Below are 20,325 nucleotides of genomic sequence, written 5' to 3'. Positions count from 1 at the left end.
CAAAGTCAATTTCAAGATTTATTTTTCGCAATTTAACATTTCTGTTACGCCTGTCAGCCGGGAAAACAAAAAGCCAAAGAAAAAACAAGTCGAAAAGAGCCAAAAAAACAAGGGAAAAGTCTGCGGGAAAAGGTGTGGGTCGCACAGGCAGAAGGTGAACGCGGTTAAGAAAATAATAATAAATTAAAAGCCCGTGCCTCCTCAGCCGAAAGGTCAAATAATTTCAATAACACAAAAACGGGACAAATCCGCGTCCCTTCCCGATTTGGAATTGTAATGAAACGCCGAAGGCAGTGCCAAAAAGTCAAGGTGGATGGTAAAGCCGCAGACAGTCGACAGGAATGTACCCAAAAAAATGTTTTAAAAATTACTGACAAATTTAGCGAGCTCCTTAAACATTATATATCCACTTAATTCAATATAAAGAAATGCTATTTTTATGGAATCTTAAGTCGCACAGTCTAACTTTCTATTGCTAAGAACACCATATTTGTATAGATTTGATTAAATTAAACATATAAAAGTTAAGGTAAATGCGGCATTTTACCAGCATGTGGCTGAGATATTTTTGAAATTGGTTGTTTTTTAACATTTCATCCCACCGACAGCATGAAAACCAACACACCCTTCTGGTCAAGACAATAAGGTCGAAGGACAAGTTGAAAAGTCCTGTTCCCGATGCTTTTAAGTATTTTCAATTTCAGCAGCCACGACGGCACTTGCCACGCCCCCGACCTCTGTTTTTGTACTCAAATTTATTTGACCCCGAGGGTCAATATGCAGAGGACTCGCGTTTAACAGTCGAAAAGCCAAGCGAAATTCGTGTGTTTCCCGCGAAAGTAATCAGCAAGCAAATGGGCACCGCCTTCCCTCCCTTGCCCACCCTACTTTTTTTCATTAATAATAAATTAGGAGCACACCGGAAACGGAAATGCGCGTTGGCAGCCCGCCCAGTGCTACTTTATTAGTTTCTTTTTCGCCGCTTTTTGCCCCGGGAATACGCGGCATTAGGAGGAATTCATTTTTGCATTTTTCAAGAATTAAATTCCACAGATTCCGCCCCTGCGCCCCTGCGCCGCTGGTGTCTGCAGTACGAGTATTGAAATATATGCTCACTTTTGGGTGCCCTTCTGTCTTTGTACTCACATGGGAATCCAATTAAATGCTCTGCTAATCCACAGAAATGTGGGGAAAATCACAGAAAATCTGCGCTCAATTCTGCTGTCGGCTGCTTAAGTCAATAGAGTAGTAAATGAAGCCTCAGTCTTATCAGCCAACTGAATGATGTACACTGACGAAAAGGAATCGTAGTTCCTAAGTGTAGTAATTGTTCCAAAAAAATGGTAAAAATGTATTAAAATACTTAAATATTGAATAGCGTGTTAATTGGAGCATATGTTTTATTTTGCTTTTAAATTAAAAAGTTTATTCGGAGTTTTGTAAACTACAATTTTTAATTGCCTCAACACCAGGTTCGTTTTTCGCCCTGTGTAAATCGCAATCTCCGTTTCTCTGGTTAGTCACAGCTTAAAAGCTTGGCTAATAAAAACTGGAATTATGCGTGAGTGTGTGCCAGAACAGCCAGAAGCAGCTACATAGATGTAGATGGGAACTCTGGTGGAAACTGAAGATGAAAACCCAGACACAGACACAGAGATGGAAATGGCAATGGAAATGGGCGACCTCCCTGTTGCTGGGAGCAATTAAACGATAAGCCTTATCTGCGTTGTCAATTCACACAAAATGCGTAAAGTCGTCAGTCGAGGAGGATTTCAATTAGCCGGCACAAAAATTCCAACCGCCCTGGCAGCACTATCCTGTGCACATATACATACATACATATGTACATGTCGTGGCCCGCACCCGCACACCGTGTACATATGTACATGAATATACATACTATATAGTGGAGAGTCGGAAAAGCGGAAAAGTGGGTGGGCCACTAAGTGCGGCCAATTAGCACAAAGGCTGGGGAAAGTGTTTCCGTTTAGCAGATGAGAAAGGCGAGTACCTCTCAAGTGACAATTTGCTTAGCGCTTCAATTTGGATGCGAGCCGAGGGCCAAGTGGTGAGCTGGAAAAGTGTGGAAAATGGGGGATGGGGATGGGGGGTGGAAAAGCGGTTCTTGCCGCGAGGTGGTGACCTCGACCAAGAATAGCCCACATGCCGCCGCCCCAACATGATGCACTAAAAAAGTCAGAAATCGTGTGAAAATGTTTTTCGTTCATATTTTGGCAATAGCTATTTTGTATAAGGTAAAAATGTTTTTTGTTTATAGTTCGCTTACAACCAGCCTTTTGTGGCCTTGAAGGGGATTACTCTGAAAGCCCCTTCTGCGATATATTATTTTTTAAGCCCAGTTGGCTTGCCGTATGATCGGTCATAAAAAAACGGGGACCTTACAGAGGCTCAACATGTTTGTGTAGTTCTATGAACCGATTTGCTTATAAAACAAACCGTTTTCTTGCAGGGTTCTATCACGCAAACTAAAGCCACATCTTGTTGCGGACACCGTAAAGCAGTATATAAGTCGGGCCCAACGCACAACCAAAAAGGGTTCTCAAGAGCAGCAAAATATGGAGTTTTTACGCGGCGTCTATGCGTTTATGCAAGTGAGTAGATCATCGGTGAGTGTCCACTTCCTTTTTAACAAGCGTACTAATCCATGTGAACTTGCTCTACTTTTATACCGCCTTTGGTTGATTGATTGATTATACCATACCATACTGTACTACTACAACTCAACTCGAACTCAAACTCAAACGCTAACTCAAACTCGAAATCAAACCAATTATATCTCTAATGCCAAATCGATTTGAGTCACAAAAAACCGCAAAACAAAAACGCAAAGCAAAAGCGAAAGCGAAACAAATATGTTACCAATACCTTCTACTACCTATTTATTTATAATACTACTCTACTACTATCATTCTTATAAGCGTATCTAATGGGTCAACCAATTGCAAAGTACCAAAGACAAAAGACAAAAAAGCCGAGAGTATCAAATGTACCTTACACTATGTACTGACCCCCAAGAAAAACATTCAAAAACACCAATTCCTCCCATGTGTAAACTTCGGAACCAGACAGATGCCTGTGGACCGTCGTAATTTGGGGACTAACCCCAACTAACCATCATCGAGTATCAATGCAAAAATATCTGTCTTCCATGCCCAGACCATTCCATTCCCGTCAAAAGTAATACTCTTCCCACCACTTTAGTTTTTCTTTCTCAAGCCCCCACCATTTATTTTGTTTGTGTTTAAAGTTTGGAGGCCATGACTTTTTAACCATTGCCATTCCATATAACCCGGCCCTTAGATTATAAACATGATGCGAAATGCAAATAAAAGTAAAAAGAACCAGAATAACAATACTCGTAATAATGTACTTACCGCGAGCCCATTCCTTTAAAAACTCACAACAAAAGACAAAAAGAAAGAAAAACAATAAAGACAATAAAGACAAGAAACAAAAACCAAAAAAAAAACCAAATGAACATTCACAAGAAAAGGTCATCAAAAGTCAGAGAAAAAGAACGCAGAAAAATGAAATTAATATGCAAAACATTCATCAAGTAGGAATTCAAACATGACAAACCAGCGGCGGAACAAAAGAATGTGACGTCTCTTTCTCGCCCTTCTAGAGCCGTCTCTTTTGAACGTTGCAAATTCTACATTGAGCCCCATTTCTGAGCCCATTGTCCATTAATAACCATTGTCCATCCAACATTCCCATCGCTCTATCTCTTTCTCTATCGGACTATCTCTCTCTTTCCAACACACACACACAAAATATACAAGTCTCTGTCTCTCTTTTTCTATTTGATGTCTCTACCTCTTTCTCTGCGTCTCTGTCTGTGTTGAATTTGATTTTTGTTTGTAATTGGCTGTGTAATTGATTAGCTAATATGTTTGAAGTCAATGAATAAATAAATGTAACCGTTATTATATCTATGTCTGTCTCCCTCTTGCTGTATGTGTGTTTGTTTGTTTGTTTATTTGTTTGAGCAAAATTATTAAGCGACTTTTTTGTTAAGCTCTATTATAGAACTTCCAAATTGTGTGCGTGCTTAACCCAAAAAACTACAGCAAATCAACACCGACACTCTTACAAAACTCCAAACCCCTGAAAGCTCCTCGCTCCGAATACGTTTTTAACGTTTTTAGGGTTTAAAAACGATCGACATACATATGTACATATTTAATACCCCAACCAAATGCTTTATATATTCTATACCAAATGAAACCCGAAAACCGAACCGAAATTAAAATCGATTGTGCCGCCGTGAAGGTTGACTACAGCGGAAACGGATACGGAAGCGGCGACTATGAGACAACCGTGACAACCCTGCCCAGCGACAACCCAGAGCCGACAGCGATAATCGGAGACGGAATCAACATCCGATCGATAACTGACAACGACAAGGAGACCGAGGCTGCAGCAGCAACAACAACAGCTGGGGAAGCCGAAGTCCTCTGGCCAAGCTCGATAGACAGCTGTAATAACACTAGCTGTATCAGTACCAGTACCAGTACCAGTTCCAGTTCCAGATCAGATCCTGCCCAAAAAAGAAGACTACCTGGTACGAAAATATCGACGAACAAACCCAGAGACAGTTGAGAGTGCGGCAGATATAATGGGCATCGGTGCCAGATGCGGTGAATTACGAGCAAGAACTATGAACTACGATCGAATAATGCTAACGAATGTGATAACTCGTATGTACATATAGCCACGTATATATCCAAGCATATAACAAAACATATTTACAAGCGAACTGCAAAACCAAATCAAAGCAAATCAAAAATCAAAACGAAACGAAACGTAACGTAACGAAACGAAACAAAGCGTGAAAGAAAAACCTAAAATCAAAAAATCTCTAATCGTAAAATCAAATAAAAACAGGGCAACTCGTGAAAAGGTGGCCTTAGCTTGTGCGACTGAAAAACCAAATCAATTCATCGATTAATGATAACCTATAAGCAATAAGCCGATAAACGAATCAGCGAATAATCGATTTAAGAGCGATACCCCGAAATCGAAATCAAAATCGAACCCGATCTCAAACGATCTCAACGCAAGAGGCGGCGGCGGCGATAACAAATATCGATAGCCGATAGACTGTGTCTAAACCACTGCTGGCGGTGTGTGTGTGTGTGCGCGTGTGTGTGCGGTGCCGCCCACGCCCATCCATCCCCACCCCCGCCAAAAGCAAAGTGATAGAAAATGGTAATTACAAATCAAGCAATTCTAGTTCTCATTTAAACAAATCACCAACCACTCTCCACCCGTTTCCCCAAAACTATCGAAAGTCTAGAACTTCAGCTCTGCTTCTCTCTTTAAGTACCTAATTAGGGATCTATCGCTTTCTCCCTATCTCTCTATCTATCTCAACAGTCCTGCCCGTTCCCTGTTTTTCTCTATTGTTCCATCTCTTTCTTTCAAACAACACTTGATCTGCGAATTATTTTGCTTATAAATATTGCAATTGTATAAGTAAATAACTATACAGTAGTTAATTAGCAAAAAGTGAGCTTTTTGAATTATCGGTTTATTGTTATCGTTTAAATGGGTAATGATTTTTTATTCTTTTGCCCCGAGACCCAGCAATAGCTAAACTGTTTTTCCGTTACTGTGGTATACTTTGTTTTAGCTTTGTCAACTCTTTCCGTCTCCTTCAGAATATTTATTTAAATCTATCCGGTACCCTTTTTTAGCAACTTTTTAAGCGCGTTTACAGGATTTGAAGTTAACGAACAGATTTACTCAGAACAGAAACAGAACAAATCAGGGGATGCAAATTCAAAACAAAACGATAATCGATATTTTATCAATAACGCAGCCGCACCGTGCCAAGAAAAAAAACAAACGCAAAACGATAACCAGAACCTTAACCCGACGATAACAGATTGCTCGCCTGCCACCACAGATTATGCTGTCGACGTCTACGTAAACAATAATATAACAAGAACTTGTCATATAATTAATTAATAACGAACAAAAACTTATGAAAAGCTAAAGCTGAATACTAAATCAAATTTAATACAAGATGAATTTTGTATCTGCGCCCAAGACCCACTTGTGTCTCCTTCTCTCTGTTCCTATCTTGATATCTATCTATCTCTCTTTAGTAACTCTGACACACTCACAAAGTTACAGACACACATACACACGCAGACTTTGTAAAAGTATAGTAAAGTGTTGCGAGTGCCTGGCGATAACCGATAAACAATTACGATAAACAATATGACAACAATAAGCTGGCAAGAAAGCAATCAGCCAAGGTTAACTTTTTCAGTTGATTTTAACTTTGATTTTCCACATCTATCAATAACGATGACTATTTATGCGTATGTAATTAAGTAGGTCAACCAAATGCAATCGATAACTGTACCAAAATGCTATCGCAGGGCAGCAGGATGTGCAGAATCCTGTGAAAATCCTGTGAATCCTGAATTCTGAAAACTAGAGATAGCCCTTTAAATAGCTCTATTGCCGCGTATATGGTGTTCTGTGTAAATATATATATTTTGCAAAAAAAAAAAACGCGTCCTAAGCCCGAAAATAACGGATTTAAAAAAGAAAACACATAAAAGCAAACTTGAAATTGAGCAAACTTGAAATTGAGCAAACTTGAAACAATCCTTCTCATGTGGAACAATTATCGCCAAGAACCTAAAACAAACCCCCTTTGTATCTATTTCTCTATTAGCCGATCTCTCCGCCTCTTTCTTTCTCTACTTAACATTTTCTCTGTGAATCCAGATAGTACCTGTACCATAAGTCTAGATAAAAATCGAACCTTACTTGAATTCGACAAAAAAATACAGAAAGTAAAAGTATCCCATAATTCCGAACGAAAATTTGTTGACCTTTCCACACCGCGCACACTCCAAAAAGCTTTTAATTTGAGATGATCTTTGCTCCAGTAACGCCCATAGTCCCCTCACCAACCCCGTTCTATTTACTACCCCGGTCCCTCAATCAAGTAGTCGAAGCCCCGAAATAACCTTCCTACATTACCGAAAACCAAATCCAAAAACCTCAAATACCCCATAAAAAAAAAGAACAAATTGCACGTGTCCCGAGCCGAAAACTGTACGCAACAACTCAATCAATTGCAGTATCTTGTGTTCTATAATATGCATACTCGTATCTATATCCATAATGCTACTCGTACTGTACCATCTGTATCATTTGTTGTATTGTTTGCCGGATAACCCCGTAGTAACTTGAGCGTACCGTACACGGAAATGTTTCGATCGGCAGATCCCAGCAAGCAAGCAAGCAGTGATAATATCCAACCATATGCGTAACGTATCGTTCTCAACCAATATCCAATAAATATCTCGTATTGCGGCATTTGTGGTATTGTATCCGTATTCGTAATATCAAGTGCAAGCTACATTACTACCAACTAAGCCAGATATATATCAACGCACATATATGCTCGGAGTTCGCATCAAAAGTAAAAGTAATTTCATTGATTCTTCAGTTTTTTTATTTGGTTTATCTATTTTGTCATTCTGCTACTTTTCTTTTTAGCTCCCAGACACATTTTGTTTTAAGTTTGTTCAGCAACAATTGTATGTTTAACAAGTTCACAAATGTATACAATTCGAATAGTTGAAGAGCCAAGGCTTATATAACGATGATTGAATATAGACGAGCTGGTATCTATTCAAAAAGTTCTTATCAAGAGCGTATATGAGTGTTGACAAATAATCCAAATATAAGTATGTCGCATTGTGTATGTGTATGCTTGTCTGTATGTGTAATAAATTGTACGTATATATCGGTGTAGACATATATTAAATTAATCTATTTATTTAAATTCAAATTATTTTTTACGATCAATACGATCAATTCACCGAGTAAAACCGAGCAAGCGAAGTTTTTTTTTATTTTTCAGTAATCGTAAGCGTTTTGATATTCGATTGTGCTATCGTTTGGTTTGTAATCGTTTGTAATTGTGTTTTTTATTTCGATTACCGATAAGCGACCGATGGAATTGTGCCGAGCAGAACAACAACTATCGTATTTTACACCATCTATATATATCTATATCCATCTACTCGTACTCATACTAAATATATCTATAATATACAATACTCAATATCCATACATATATACATATATATATCTATATGCATATCTTTACATACATATACCTCCATATATATATCTATATATCTATCTAAAGGAACAAACAAAAAATATAAATAAATATTACTCGTAATACCAAAAAGTAGTTGTCGTTGTTGATGTTGTTGAAAATGTGCAATTTTAATTGATTGAAAACGCAAAAAAAAAAGTATCAGAGAAGACAAATGTAAACAAACGATTTTTTTGTGTCGAATGCCAAAAAACTGAAGCTGAATACCGAATAACCATAATCAAGTATAAACAAATATCACAACAAAATAGAACAAGTACCGGTTCGAAAGCCAAAAAGTATACAACAGTATTCTTTTTGGACTGGCATTTTTGCGAACTCTTTGTTTTTGGAACCGTATCAGGAGTACCACCCACTAAAGACAAAGAAGCAGAAGAGAAGAAAACCCAGACCAGAACCGTACCACCCCACTTACCAAAAAACCCACCCACCACACCACCCCGAAAAAGTTACCAAAAAATACTAGAAAACCAAAAAGCATATACTTTTCTCTACTTCTCCATCTCTCTCTTTCTCTATCTGTCTCACTCAAAAATGCTAATTTCAATGTTTTTGTGTGTGTGCGTGTGCTGCGTGCGCTTGTGTGTGTACAATTCAAATGTATTAAATTTGGTTTAACAAAAAGCGATCTATATACGATATATATATATTAACAAAAACCGATAATCATTACCAAGAGAAGAAAATACCAACTGCTTAAAGGACAGGCAGCATATATGTTGGCAATCGAGCAATTTCTGTGTAGAAATCCGCCTTGTGTCTTTCTCCCTCCCTATATATATACATATGCATATATCTATATATACATATATATGCATATATTTATATATATATATATTATATATGCATATATATTTGCAAATATATATCTTTATCCCACACTCTCTATCTATTTCACGTCTACCCACCGAGCGTTCGCTGCTCTTTGTATTGTCGAATCTCACTCACTCAGTTCAGATGTATCGAGATTTGTTTTTGTTATCATTTTTGAAATTTCGATAAACGAGAATACAAAATATGATCAACTAAACGAAAATGTGTGAAATATGCCCAAAAAAAGTATCAAAAGCGAAAACCTGAAACCAATGAAAACCCCACAGTTGACATAAACATATCTATACCGTATACTACCAATATACCGCATATATACTAACCAAATCGAAAAACTATTTACTCCAAGCTAAACTATATACTATACTCAAAAATATACCAAACTATCCATATACTTGTGCAACTTGAGCCGCAGAGACAAAAACTAAAAAGCACACAGACACAAAGTAGCAAACACCCAGAGTTGACACCTTTTTTAGTATTTGATACCACTATATAACTGTATGATACTGCGAACACTTATGATATACACATACACCTATGAACTACCCATGTAATATACGATAACTATGTACGTTTAAACTATAAGTAAGCAGCGATCTACCTAAAGAGTTTCACTTATTTTGCTGCCAATTGCCCACGCTTGACCTTGTTGTTTGCATTTTGTTGGCCAGCCCTGGCAACCCTGGCTTTGAAATACCCCCGTGAAGCATGCACCTCTATCTCTATCTCTTTCTCCCGTCTCTCTGTCTCCTCCCCTCTCCATATCTATTTCGCTCACTCTGAAAGCAATTTTTGTACAAAAAGATAAGCACGTAGAGCTACACTCATAATTTCCTTAAGTTTTTTCCGCTTTTGTTGTGGCACGTTGAAAATGTTTGATTTGTATATCAGTAAATTGAGTAACTAGCCTTAAAATGAGACCGCAACCAACCCAAGCCCCCGAAGCCTGGACTTGTGTAAATAAGAGCCTAGCCGCAGGAATATGAATTGAGTTTTACAAACCCATCACGAATGGTTTGACCCACACAACAAAGAACACCTCTTATTTAACACAAACTTGAATAAAATAAAACCGTTAATACTTTATATACATATACATATATTTATAAATATCTTACTATAATCCCTTGTATTTGTATCTTGCATACGTAAAAGCATCCAGTCTGCCTGCTGACTGAAAAAAGCATAAAAACTAAAATCCCGATAACTGATACCCCCAAATACCCCGAAATACACAAAACAAACAATACACTACCCCCCCAGCCCTGAAAAAAGCCTGTTGTTAGTTTTCACATTTCTAACCATTTTTATTCTTTCAGTTCTCTGTTGATTTCTCTGCTCAATGTTTCCCAGGGCCAATTGTTCGTTTAAGTCGCCAATTTAAAGTCAACTCCAATGATGTGTAACCGGGGGGCGGTTTGGGCGGTGGTTGGGAAGGGGCGTGGCCCACTGATGTGTATCTGTCCTTGTTGTTTGCTTGTTTATTGCCACCAGGCACTTGGCACTTGGAGCTCGGAGCTCAGAGCTCAGAGCTCTGGAGCTCCAGCTTCTGAAGACTGAGGGAGCTGGCATCAATTTATTATTGACTGGCTGCAAGAGTTCTTAGACGCATCCTAATGAAGCGTAAGTGGCAAGCACTGCGCCAGGACCCATAACAATAACAAATACGGGGCAGCAAGTACAAATACAAATACAAATACAAAGCCAGTGCCAGTGCCTGTGCCAGTGCCAGTGCCTTCTTGGTGTAGAAAAGCTTATTTTTATTGCCCCAAATATATTGCCAATGTTGTTCTAATAGCAGAAACGAGCCGAAGCCACTGAGCTTCGCATTCGCTGTCTACACTGAGAAAAGTTCTATCCCTGTATTCACATGGTTACGCTTTAGTGGTTCCAAATAATTTTGTTCTGTTTGTAAATGTCATGAAGGCGTCCGAGCACCAGAAGTTTTTCTCTCTGTGCACCAGCAGTGGCACTAACAGTCGACAGTCAGTGGCAGTTACCAGGAAGGCGGTTTGGGGTCCTTCCGAAAGGGGGCATAAAATTCATTGTTATGGTTCCTGGGCATAAGTCAGTCAAGTCAGTCGGGGGAAGCTGGAGTCTCAGAATTATAGTCTCAGTCTTCTGGCCCTCATTTCGTTAATCAGTCCTGAGTAAGTCAGTCCAGCGCACATGAAACTTATTACACGTGCTACTTACTACTTACTTCTAACATGGGAGTCCAACCCAAAGGGGTGGTGGACTTTTGGGGAAGTGGGGAACAGCCGTTGCTCATCCACTTGGGCTGAATTCCATTATAACCCAAGGGTGCACTTGCCCAAATTGGGCTGGTCAAAGGATTTTGGACTTCGTGGGGCGGGGGATCGGCGTACAGTGCGTGCCGCGGGTGTAAGTCGAGTTATTGAGGATCTCCAGCACTGGCTGAGCAACTTCAGAGATATGCTTTTGAATTGGTAACAAAACAATACATTTGCTCCAGAGTAAAGTGATTTGGAAAGGCACGAAAAAAAAGATCCAAACCAAAGGTGCTAACTGCATGGGACGCACTGTAGCTTTCCCCGGCCCCGGAACAACCATCCCCTTGGCCTGTTTCTGTTTTATATGTGCGCGCATTTTCCATTTACTTTGCTCGTTTCGATTCCGTTACGTAGACACTTTCGCTTTATGGTTTTCCTTACGTTTACTTTTGATTTACGCCTTCCAAAGATCATCGCTCTGTCTCCACAGCTCACTCCCATCTCTATCTGCCCACTCTCTCCATCTCTTTTCTCTCTCTCTCTCTCTCTATATATATATGCCCTCTCTGTCGTTGATATGAGATGCGTTTTTTGTATAGTGTGTGTTTGAACCCGAGTCTAAGCCCTGGAAAGTGCAATAAAACAGTATGAGAAAAAACACCCAGAAATCCAAAAGTAAACGCCTCACTTAAAGATTGAGCTCTGCTAAATCAAATGTAAAAACTCTGCCAATTTGGACCCAACATCCCAACAGAACTCACGCCAAACAAACCAAACCAAAAGAAATTTACTTATACTGTGCCAATTGTGATGAACGTAATGCAAAAATCTGCCTCTGCCTCTCACCAAAATCACCACAAAACTACAACAGCAAATATACAATAAAATATTGCAAAATCTTAATGCCAAACAAAATGTTAAGCAATTACCAAAAAAGACAGCAAAAACAGCTAAAAGTGAAACACGCCAAAGCACAGGACACGAATAAACACCAAGTCACGATCACCATCACGAGTTCACGAAAGTCACGTTTCACCAAAAGTCACCAAAAGTCACCAAAAGTCACCAATGTCACGAATCAGCATCAAATTAGCAAATGCCGAAACTAAGCTCACACACGCCAGCACACTATGAAAGCCAGTTATCCCGATTTATATTCCCAGTAATCCCGATTCAAAACTGAAAATCTTGCTCTGACTCAAAACATCCTTTTGCCCAGAAGTAGACTACACATTTTGTGGTAATTCATTCTTGAAACATATTTTTTAGAAACTAATCATGTAAGCTATTTTATTTAATAATAATTTAAACTGCTTTAATTTCTCCATTATCATGCATATAATTAAAAACATTTCCAATTGCCCTGGCCTTTTTTTTTTTATAACTATGTTTATGACTTCAATTATATAATTATCAGCTAACATGAATTTTAATACTGTTTGTCAATCATTACCAATTTTTGCCAACGTTTAAATCATAAATATTGAACTATTACGTATTTTTAGTTGAAAACCCGTTTGATTCATTATTAAATCACCTTTTATCTTCTCATCTATTTGGTAAAAATCTAAACCTGTAGCCTACTTTTCAGCAAATAATGTATTGTCCTCGGAGATTTTTAATCTTCCCAAAAACATGATAATCCCCCAAACTCACGCTCTGTCTCACAATTCACGCCGCTCTGTCTCTCTCTGTCACGTTAACTCACAATCACTCTGTCTCTATCCGAAAACCCGAACCCTCTCTATCTCTCTTTTAAATCACAATGGAATGGCCAATTAAATCGACAGTATCGTCAGCTGCCAAAACTGAAGACCCCTTAATTTTCTATCTCTGTAGCTGTATCTGCATAAGTACACTGAAACTAATGCGATGTCAATTAAATGCCAAAAACTAAAGCAAAAGAAATCGAACTAAAATAAACCTATATAAACCTACTCACTATCTATCTCTCTCTATCTCTCGATCAATCAATCACGGATTCACTTACCCACCCAAAAAACCAAATCAGTCTATCTGTCTCTCACGTAAACTCACGACCCCACCTATAAAATATACAAACTGCAAAAAAAAGCAAACGAAAAAAACAAGCGTTACCATAACCAAAACAAATAAAAGCAACTACAAGATAATAAACCACACTCCTTATATTTATATACATGTATGTATCTCTGTCAGCTTTAAGTATCCTATATCGTATATATATTTAACATATATATAACAAGAAAGTAAACCGAAACCAGCAAAGAAATAAACAGCAACCAACAAACAACTCCAAACTCGATACCAACAACTCCAAACTACAAGATACAAATGCCAGACCTTACAGCAACAATAACCAATAAGACAACATCAGAGATCCAACAGAAACAAAGCAAACTATATTCGTACCATAATTATATCTTTATATAACTAATAGCTAGCTGTATGCTCTCAGTCCCATATGTAATTGACCTCGTTGCGATTTTGTGTTTCAAAATTACCTAGAGCGAACTGCACCCAGTTGACAACCCAGTACTTGTTATAACTAAATCAAAATTGTAATACAAAAAAAAACAAAGAAATGTTAGAGCCAAAATATGATTAAACCAGAAGAAAGTGTGGTCACCGCCCATATGGAATTCCATATCCACTTGAGCTTCTAAGCCACACATAACAGAATATAAAATCTGAAAATATTGAAGCCTAGAACCCAGCTTTGCCGCGCTATCTGTCTATCTCTCTTTGCCACGAACACTATCTATCTCACTCAGTTAATATATACGCCAATATATAATATATGTATCTCTCTCGCTCTATATGTCTGTTTGTCTCACTCTAACTTGTGTATTGTGTTTGATTTTACTTAAAAACTAGATTAAACGTAAACGATTTTCAACCATCTTATATAAGCAGCTCTCGTACATTTTCGCCACATTTAATTAAATTCAATTTAACTCAATTCAATTCAATTCAATTCAATTTCAATCTCAAACTCAAACTCACCTAGATTTTTTCACCACGTATAAATACCTAATTAAATTAACATTCAACTACTTACATATATATTCAATTTGTTTCTATATTGTACTCACTCTCACTCTCACTCGATATCACTCTATCTCTGTTTCGCTCGCTCTCGCGTTCTCAAACACTACACCACCACCACCGCCACCACTACCACCAAAGACACCACTAAGCCACCCAACCACCAAGATCACAACTCACCACCAAGTGGCACCACTGATCACTGATCACTTATCACTGATCACTGCAGTATTCAGTATTCACCTCTTAAAGTATGTCTCTCACCACAGCTCACAGCTCACCACAGCTCAGCTCACGAAACTCACCTCGCTAAAGCCGCCACAAACGAACCACCACTCCAAATTTCAATTCAACTGAAACCACTGAACTTAAACCACTCACTTTACCACTCAGCCAATCAATCTGCATTCCAAATCGATTCTTAACCAAATCAATTGTGAACCAAGCATTATCGAAATTTCACAGGTCTCTTCCTCCTAACTCTGTGTTTTCTTTTGATTTGTCAGCCATAGACTAGTCAGTCAGTCAGTCAATCAGTCGAGCGATTACATTTTGATAAATATCGATTAAGTGGTCATCGTTAAAATCCATCTATTAGTTCAAATAATTCCAATTCGGTAACGAAATCTGCAGCGAACTTTGATTGGCTAAGCAAAAACCCCTATATGGCGGCCATAATGTGGTCAACGTTTCCTTCTCCAAAAGAAGTTATCATGTCTATGGATCTGTGAATTATGTATCCGACTAAAATGCAAAATAAATCTCAATAATTTGCATTCCCAGCAGTTCAATCACTTTTCGTTTTTCTCACACCCCGCTCTATCTCTTTCTATATATTTCTCATACACATAAAACTTAGTTTTTTGATTTCCCGATTTCTTTGACATTAATACCAGAAAGAAAGAAAAGTTATGTTCAAGCTAGTTGAGGAAGTCGAATCAATTGCTGTGACACCTTACTATACTTACCTGCCATAAGAAAAACAAAAGCCAACCCGAAATGAATTCGAGAATTCTTCCAAAAGCAAATTGTATTTATTTCGCAATAATCCTAACACTTCACAATTCGCCTGCAACTTGATAATATATGCATGCCTCAATCATGAAAATAATAAACATACTCGTACTCGTAGGCAGTAAGCATATAGCTTCAGGTTGCAATCGAATGGGTGCCCCCTATTTATCGATAAGTGAGTTAGCTAATTGTAAGGCCCCTTAAAGCGGAAAAGAAATTGCTTATGAAAGTATATAACCAGATACATATATATAACCCCATAAGAAAAAGCACGTGAGAGCTGTTCTCTCGATTTCATTCAGATCAGACATGTGGCAAACGTTTTGCGTTCCAGAGATTTGTCTCATCATCCGTTTTCATTTAACTATTTTGGGTTACGTTTTGCGTTTGGACTTATATAACTTAAACATCTGCCAATACCTCCAATAATAATGCTCTCTCTCTTCGTCCCCACCCAAAAAACACCAATAAACCAACAAAACATCAAAACATCAAAACAATCTGTCGGTTGATTGAACCACACACAAAACACGATAACCGTCGATAACGCATCGATATCGGACAACAGGTGTCTCATGTCAAAATCGATTCACCTGTTTTTCGCCTGCACACCAACGCAACGGTCATATTACTGATCACATTCTCGATTGCTGTGACGACGCGGCAGTACGTAGGAAATCCCATAGACTGTGTACATACAAGGTGAGCGATATTTAAGATTGCCTCGACTATTTCGATGAGCCCGATAGATTTCCGATTAACGCGATTCTTTCGATTGCAGAGACATTCCCGAAGATGTTCTCAACACATATTGTTGGATACACTCAACGTATACAGTGGTCGATGCGTTTATGAAGAAGCAAGGTTCCGAGGTGCCTTTTCCCGGAGTTCACAATTCACAGGGCCGCGGGCCTCTTACAATAAAGCACACAAAATATTATCAATGGGTAGCGTTTACACTATTTTTTCAGGTAAGTATTGCGAAGGATCGCATCCCTCTGTAGAAAGCTTAAAAGCACAGCCCATTTCCCTGTGGTAACGGAACTGTCTAAAAGCTTTTGGAAGCATTGCCTGGGTTGTGAACTATAATAGGCATCTCCTACGCGGTGCTTCATACATATCCCACCCATGCAATGGTGGTTTTTTGGGAGCTTTTTATATTTAAGTACAAAACATAATTCGCTCAGGCCAACAAAAATATTAAGAAAATATCTTTTATGATAAAAGCATATACATTATTGCATCTACATAAATTTTATTTAGGAATCATTACATATTGTTTCATTCCCTGCATTTATCTGATAAACGTTCCGGAAACTTTTACTAAGCTTTTAGCCTTTTGCTAAGCTTCACAAAAGCTTTAAGCTTAGCTGCAACGAAATCCTGTAGGATGTTTAAACTAGATTAGCTTTGTAATACTGCAAAATGGATTGCCTAATAAACATACCATGAAGCTGATTGGATGTTAATGTTACTAACCTTTTGTCGAAAAGCTTGTAAGTTTCAAAAAGTTAGAGAATCTCAAAGTAAAAAAACGTATAGAAAAAACGAATTACGGGTTAATGTTTAAAGAAATCAGATAACAATAATATGTATATAGATAGGGTATATAATAATCTAAAAAGGATAGAAAAATGATAAAGATAATAGCAGGCCAGCAGATCTAGCTTGATAGCTTTTTATCATATTTCATTCAAGCTTTTTTTCAAAAGGCATTGCAATCAGGAATATTATGGAAATGCCCTGAACAATTCGAGTTCAACTACATAAAAGCCATGCAAGTTAATTACGTAATTTGAACTTCCAGGGTATGTAAGATTCTAATTAACAATTTGGTTTATATGTACTTCAGTGATCGTACTCACAATTGTTGTACCACTCAATTTGAACATTTAATCATTTCTTTCTATTTTCGAACCTCAGGGTCATAGAAGGCAATATACATTTAAATCACAGGAGGCTTTACCAAGTAAAGGTCTAAAGTAACTGGTAAATGGAGTGCAACACCATTTTAAAATCTCTCTATTAGCATTTCTCTTTAAAAAGGGCGTACAGCACAAGGCTTGCGTACCGATATCAGTGCCCAAAATATGTAGTATTAGCCCTCGATTTTGGCCAAGAGCATGGGGCAGCCAAAGGAACCCGTCTAGCCGCTCCCTGAGGAGATGCGGAACTGGTGGTCACCGCACCGCTGAAGCAGCAATAACCAGCCACCAGCCACCAGCAACTGGCAACAATGACCTTTCGCACTTTTCGAGGCGTTGTCTCTTTTGTGTCGCCGTAAAGCCGAAAGATCGGGTGTGTGATGCATTAATGCGTCGCAGACGCTGCAGTTGCTCCCCGCCCATGCTGCATGTGGCACGTTGCGCGTTGCACGTTGCAGTGGGGCAGCGATGTGGCCGCTGCACCGGAAAAAGATGCAGGAACTATTTTGGGACGCCGCGCTTTCTCCAGTTCTTCCAGCTCGGTGCGCTCTGTTATTATATTTGGTCTGCGCTATTTTTGTTAAACACAGAAAAAAGCACTGAATGCAATCGCTTGACCCCGTTTAAACCCCAACCGAACCGATGGGTGGAGTCCCGTATTCTGCCCCCAACTTTCCGAACTTCGCCCAATGCGGGAACGTGAACGCGAACGTCTTTTATCAATTTTATGCGCAGTGTGCTTGATATTTCCATTAATTTTATTTATTTACGCCACCGTCCTGCTGGGCGAGCGGGTGCTGAAAAAATTATAATTTATGTTGCGAGTGTGGCTCGAGGGGGGAGGAGGCCGCCCGCGTCTTCTCCACCTGTCTCCCCTGGGGAATACCCAAATAAAACAGAAGAAATTAACAAGCGGCGCATACAGGAGCTCGTTAAAGCGTTTTTGATATCCAATCTTACAAATCATATTTCTCTCCGATCGCAACACGAACTGACGCAACCATTTGACATCGCTCATAAAACCGCGTGTGCGGTTCGCTGTCGATCATAAAATCATCCGGATCGCGATGGAGGTCGGTGGAGAAGGAGGTGCGGAAAGGGGGTCCCAAAGGGGCGGCTGCAAACCATCGAGCAGTCCATCAAAGTGTTTGTCGGAAACGAGAAACTACATAAAAGTGGCCGGGAAAGCAGCTCCCAAACTCAGATCTGCCCAATAACCACAAGTTTTATGGGATAACGACTCTATGGTATATGGCCATGGGAACATCTGAATTCGCTTGACTTTATTTCACACAGAAACGAATAGTCGGAGGGACTATTTTTTGAAACTACTTCTCAGAAATGAAATGGATTTTACCTGCACAATAATTTGGCCATTTTGCCTACAATAACCCCTGAGAGCCGAAGACACATTCCCAAGTCCAAGACATAATTAACATTTCTGTTTCGCCTTGGCCAGCCGCCTCCCTTCGCTTTTAATGCATCATTTGGCGCGGGGCCCAATGGCGAGAAATCGGAAAAGTAGCCATGCATTTCCCACCCGGGTAATGTTTTTCTGGTGCATTAATGAGGGAAAGCAAGGCTCTTTCCGGACATTGTCTACGCCGCGTCAATGTCTGCCAGAATCCCCGGAAACCAGGGCCAACAAAACATAGCCTAATGGCCGAATTATGCAGAGGGATCCGCCATTGTCTCAAGGCGGACAATTTTTTCGGGACTGAGTATGCCAGGCGACTCACGTAGTGTCTCATACCAATTGAATTTTGATGGCCAGCCTCCAGTTGCCATTCTCAATTTCGGGGCCTGCCTCCACTCATTTTTGTGGCGACTGCGACTGCGGCAGCTGCCGAGATAGAGATACAAGCACGGAACGGGATTCGGATACAGATACGACCACAGTAGAGGAGCCAGCAATAGGATCGAAGAGCATTCCGATTCCAAACAAAGTGTTCCAAAAAAGATTCAGTACAAAAGCCACATTCACGCTAAATAAGGGTAGAAGAGGAACTAAGGAAACATTTTACATTTACATTTTATTTAAAGTGAAGTGAATACAAAAAACCCACATTTGTCCTATTATTCTGGCTAGCAGTGTGCCAAGGCAGCTGGTCGCGATGGGACAACTTAATCAAATCGACCAGCGGATATGTCAGACAGTTTTTATGCCCACCACTCCAGCTGCGCTCGTCCTCATAAAACTCCAATTGATATGCTCCGCATGATGTCTAGGCGCAGGAATCAAAATACGCATAAATCCCGACTCCGGCCTCTCGCCACGTCACATGTCCTGCCACAGGACAAAGGGCTTCGGCCGCCTGATTGCAGCAATAATGAGCGGAAATCACAACAATGCAAAGCGGAACCCTTCACTCGCACACTGTGCGAAAATAACGCTCTATTGGCGAAAGATCAATTATATAAATGGCACGATGTCTTAAAAACCCATTGCAGTTTACTAAAGACATTATTTAAAAAATTAAAGGTTCAAACAGCAGCATTTTTTTTTAATTAAGCGAAAATGCATATAAATATCCGAAAATATATTTAATTGCACAAGTGACTATCGATCCTAGTAATATACATATGTATATACACGCATTTCAGCGTGCAGATAGATAATATAAGGAAATCCAGTGGAAGTGCATCTGATTTTTCGAAGTGTATTTTTGCAATCCCTTTCCGCAATGAGCTTGCAGCTCGAAGTCTGACTCCTTATGATGTCGCATCAAATCATTAGATATAGGGTCTTCGTAGGGTTGTCGCTGTCGTTTTCGTTGTCACTCGGATTCTGCTTTCTCCTCCGCACTCCTTTCGCCTTTCTCCGTTCTCCGTTCTTAACTCCCCTTTCTCCGCCTCGTTGTCGCTTTCGTTGTCATTCGCGAGCGTGCGAGAAATAAATACGAATATGTAAATAGTTTGCCCAAATGCACAGTGGTCTGATACTGTTCTTTTATTCCGAAATTCTATTGAATATATTTTATAACGCGAAAAGCTCGGCCAATATTAAACAAATCCGAGAAGGCATATCTACATCAGTATAAGGGGAATTTGATAAAGAAGTGATCTTGATAGACACAAAGTCTGAAATGATGTGTTTCGAAACTAAAATTAT

The 20,325-nt window shown here is 39.2% G+C and overlaps 1 protein-coding gene across 1 annotated transcript in view; it reads left to right on the top strand.

Annotated features, from left to right (window-relative positions):
* The window catches only part of LOC122623029 (innexin shaking-B), a 62,043-nt gene that overhangs the window by 18,671 nt on the left and 23,047 nt on the right, over positions 1-20,325 (top strand). Inside the window, exons 2-4 of the mRNA XM_043801915.1 lie at positions 2,471-2,627; positions 15,857-15,990; positions 16,070-16,259. Of these exons, the coding sequence (XP_043657850.1) occupies positions 2,471-2,627; positions 15,857-15,990; positions 16,070-16,259 (481 nt within the window). The remainder of the gene's footprint in view (positions 1-2,470; positions 2,628-15,856; positions 15,991-16,069; positions 16,260-20,325) is intronic.

This window comes from Drosophila teissieri, chromosome X, assembly GCF_016746235.2.
Source record: "Drosophila teissieri strain GT53w chromosome X, Prin_Dtei_1.1, whole genome shotgun sequence".
NCBI lineage: Eukaryota > Metazoa > Arthropoda > Insecta > Diptera > Drosophilidae > Drosophila > Drosophila teissieri.
This window is presented reverse-complemented; position numbering and strand designations above follow the sequence as displayed.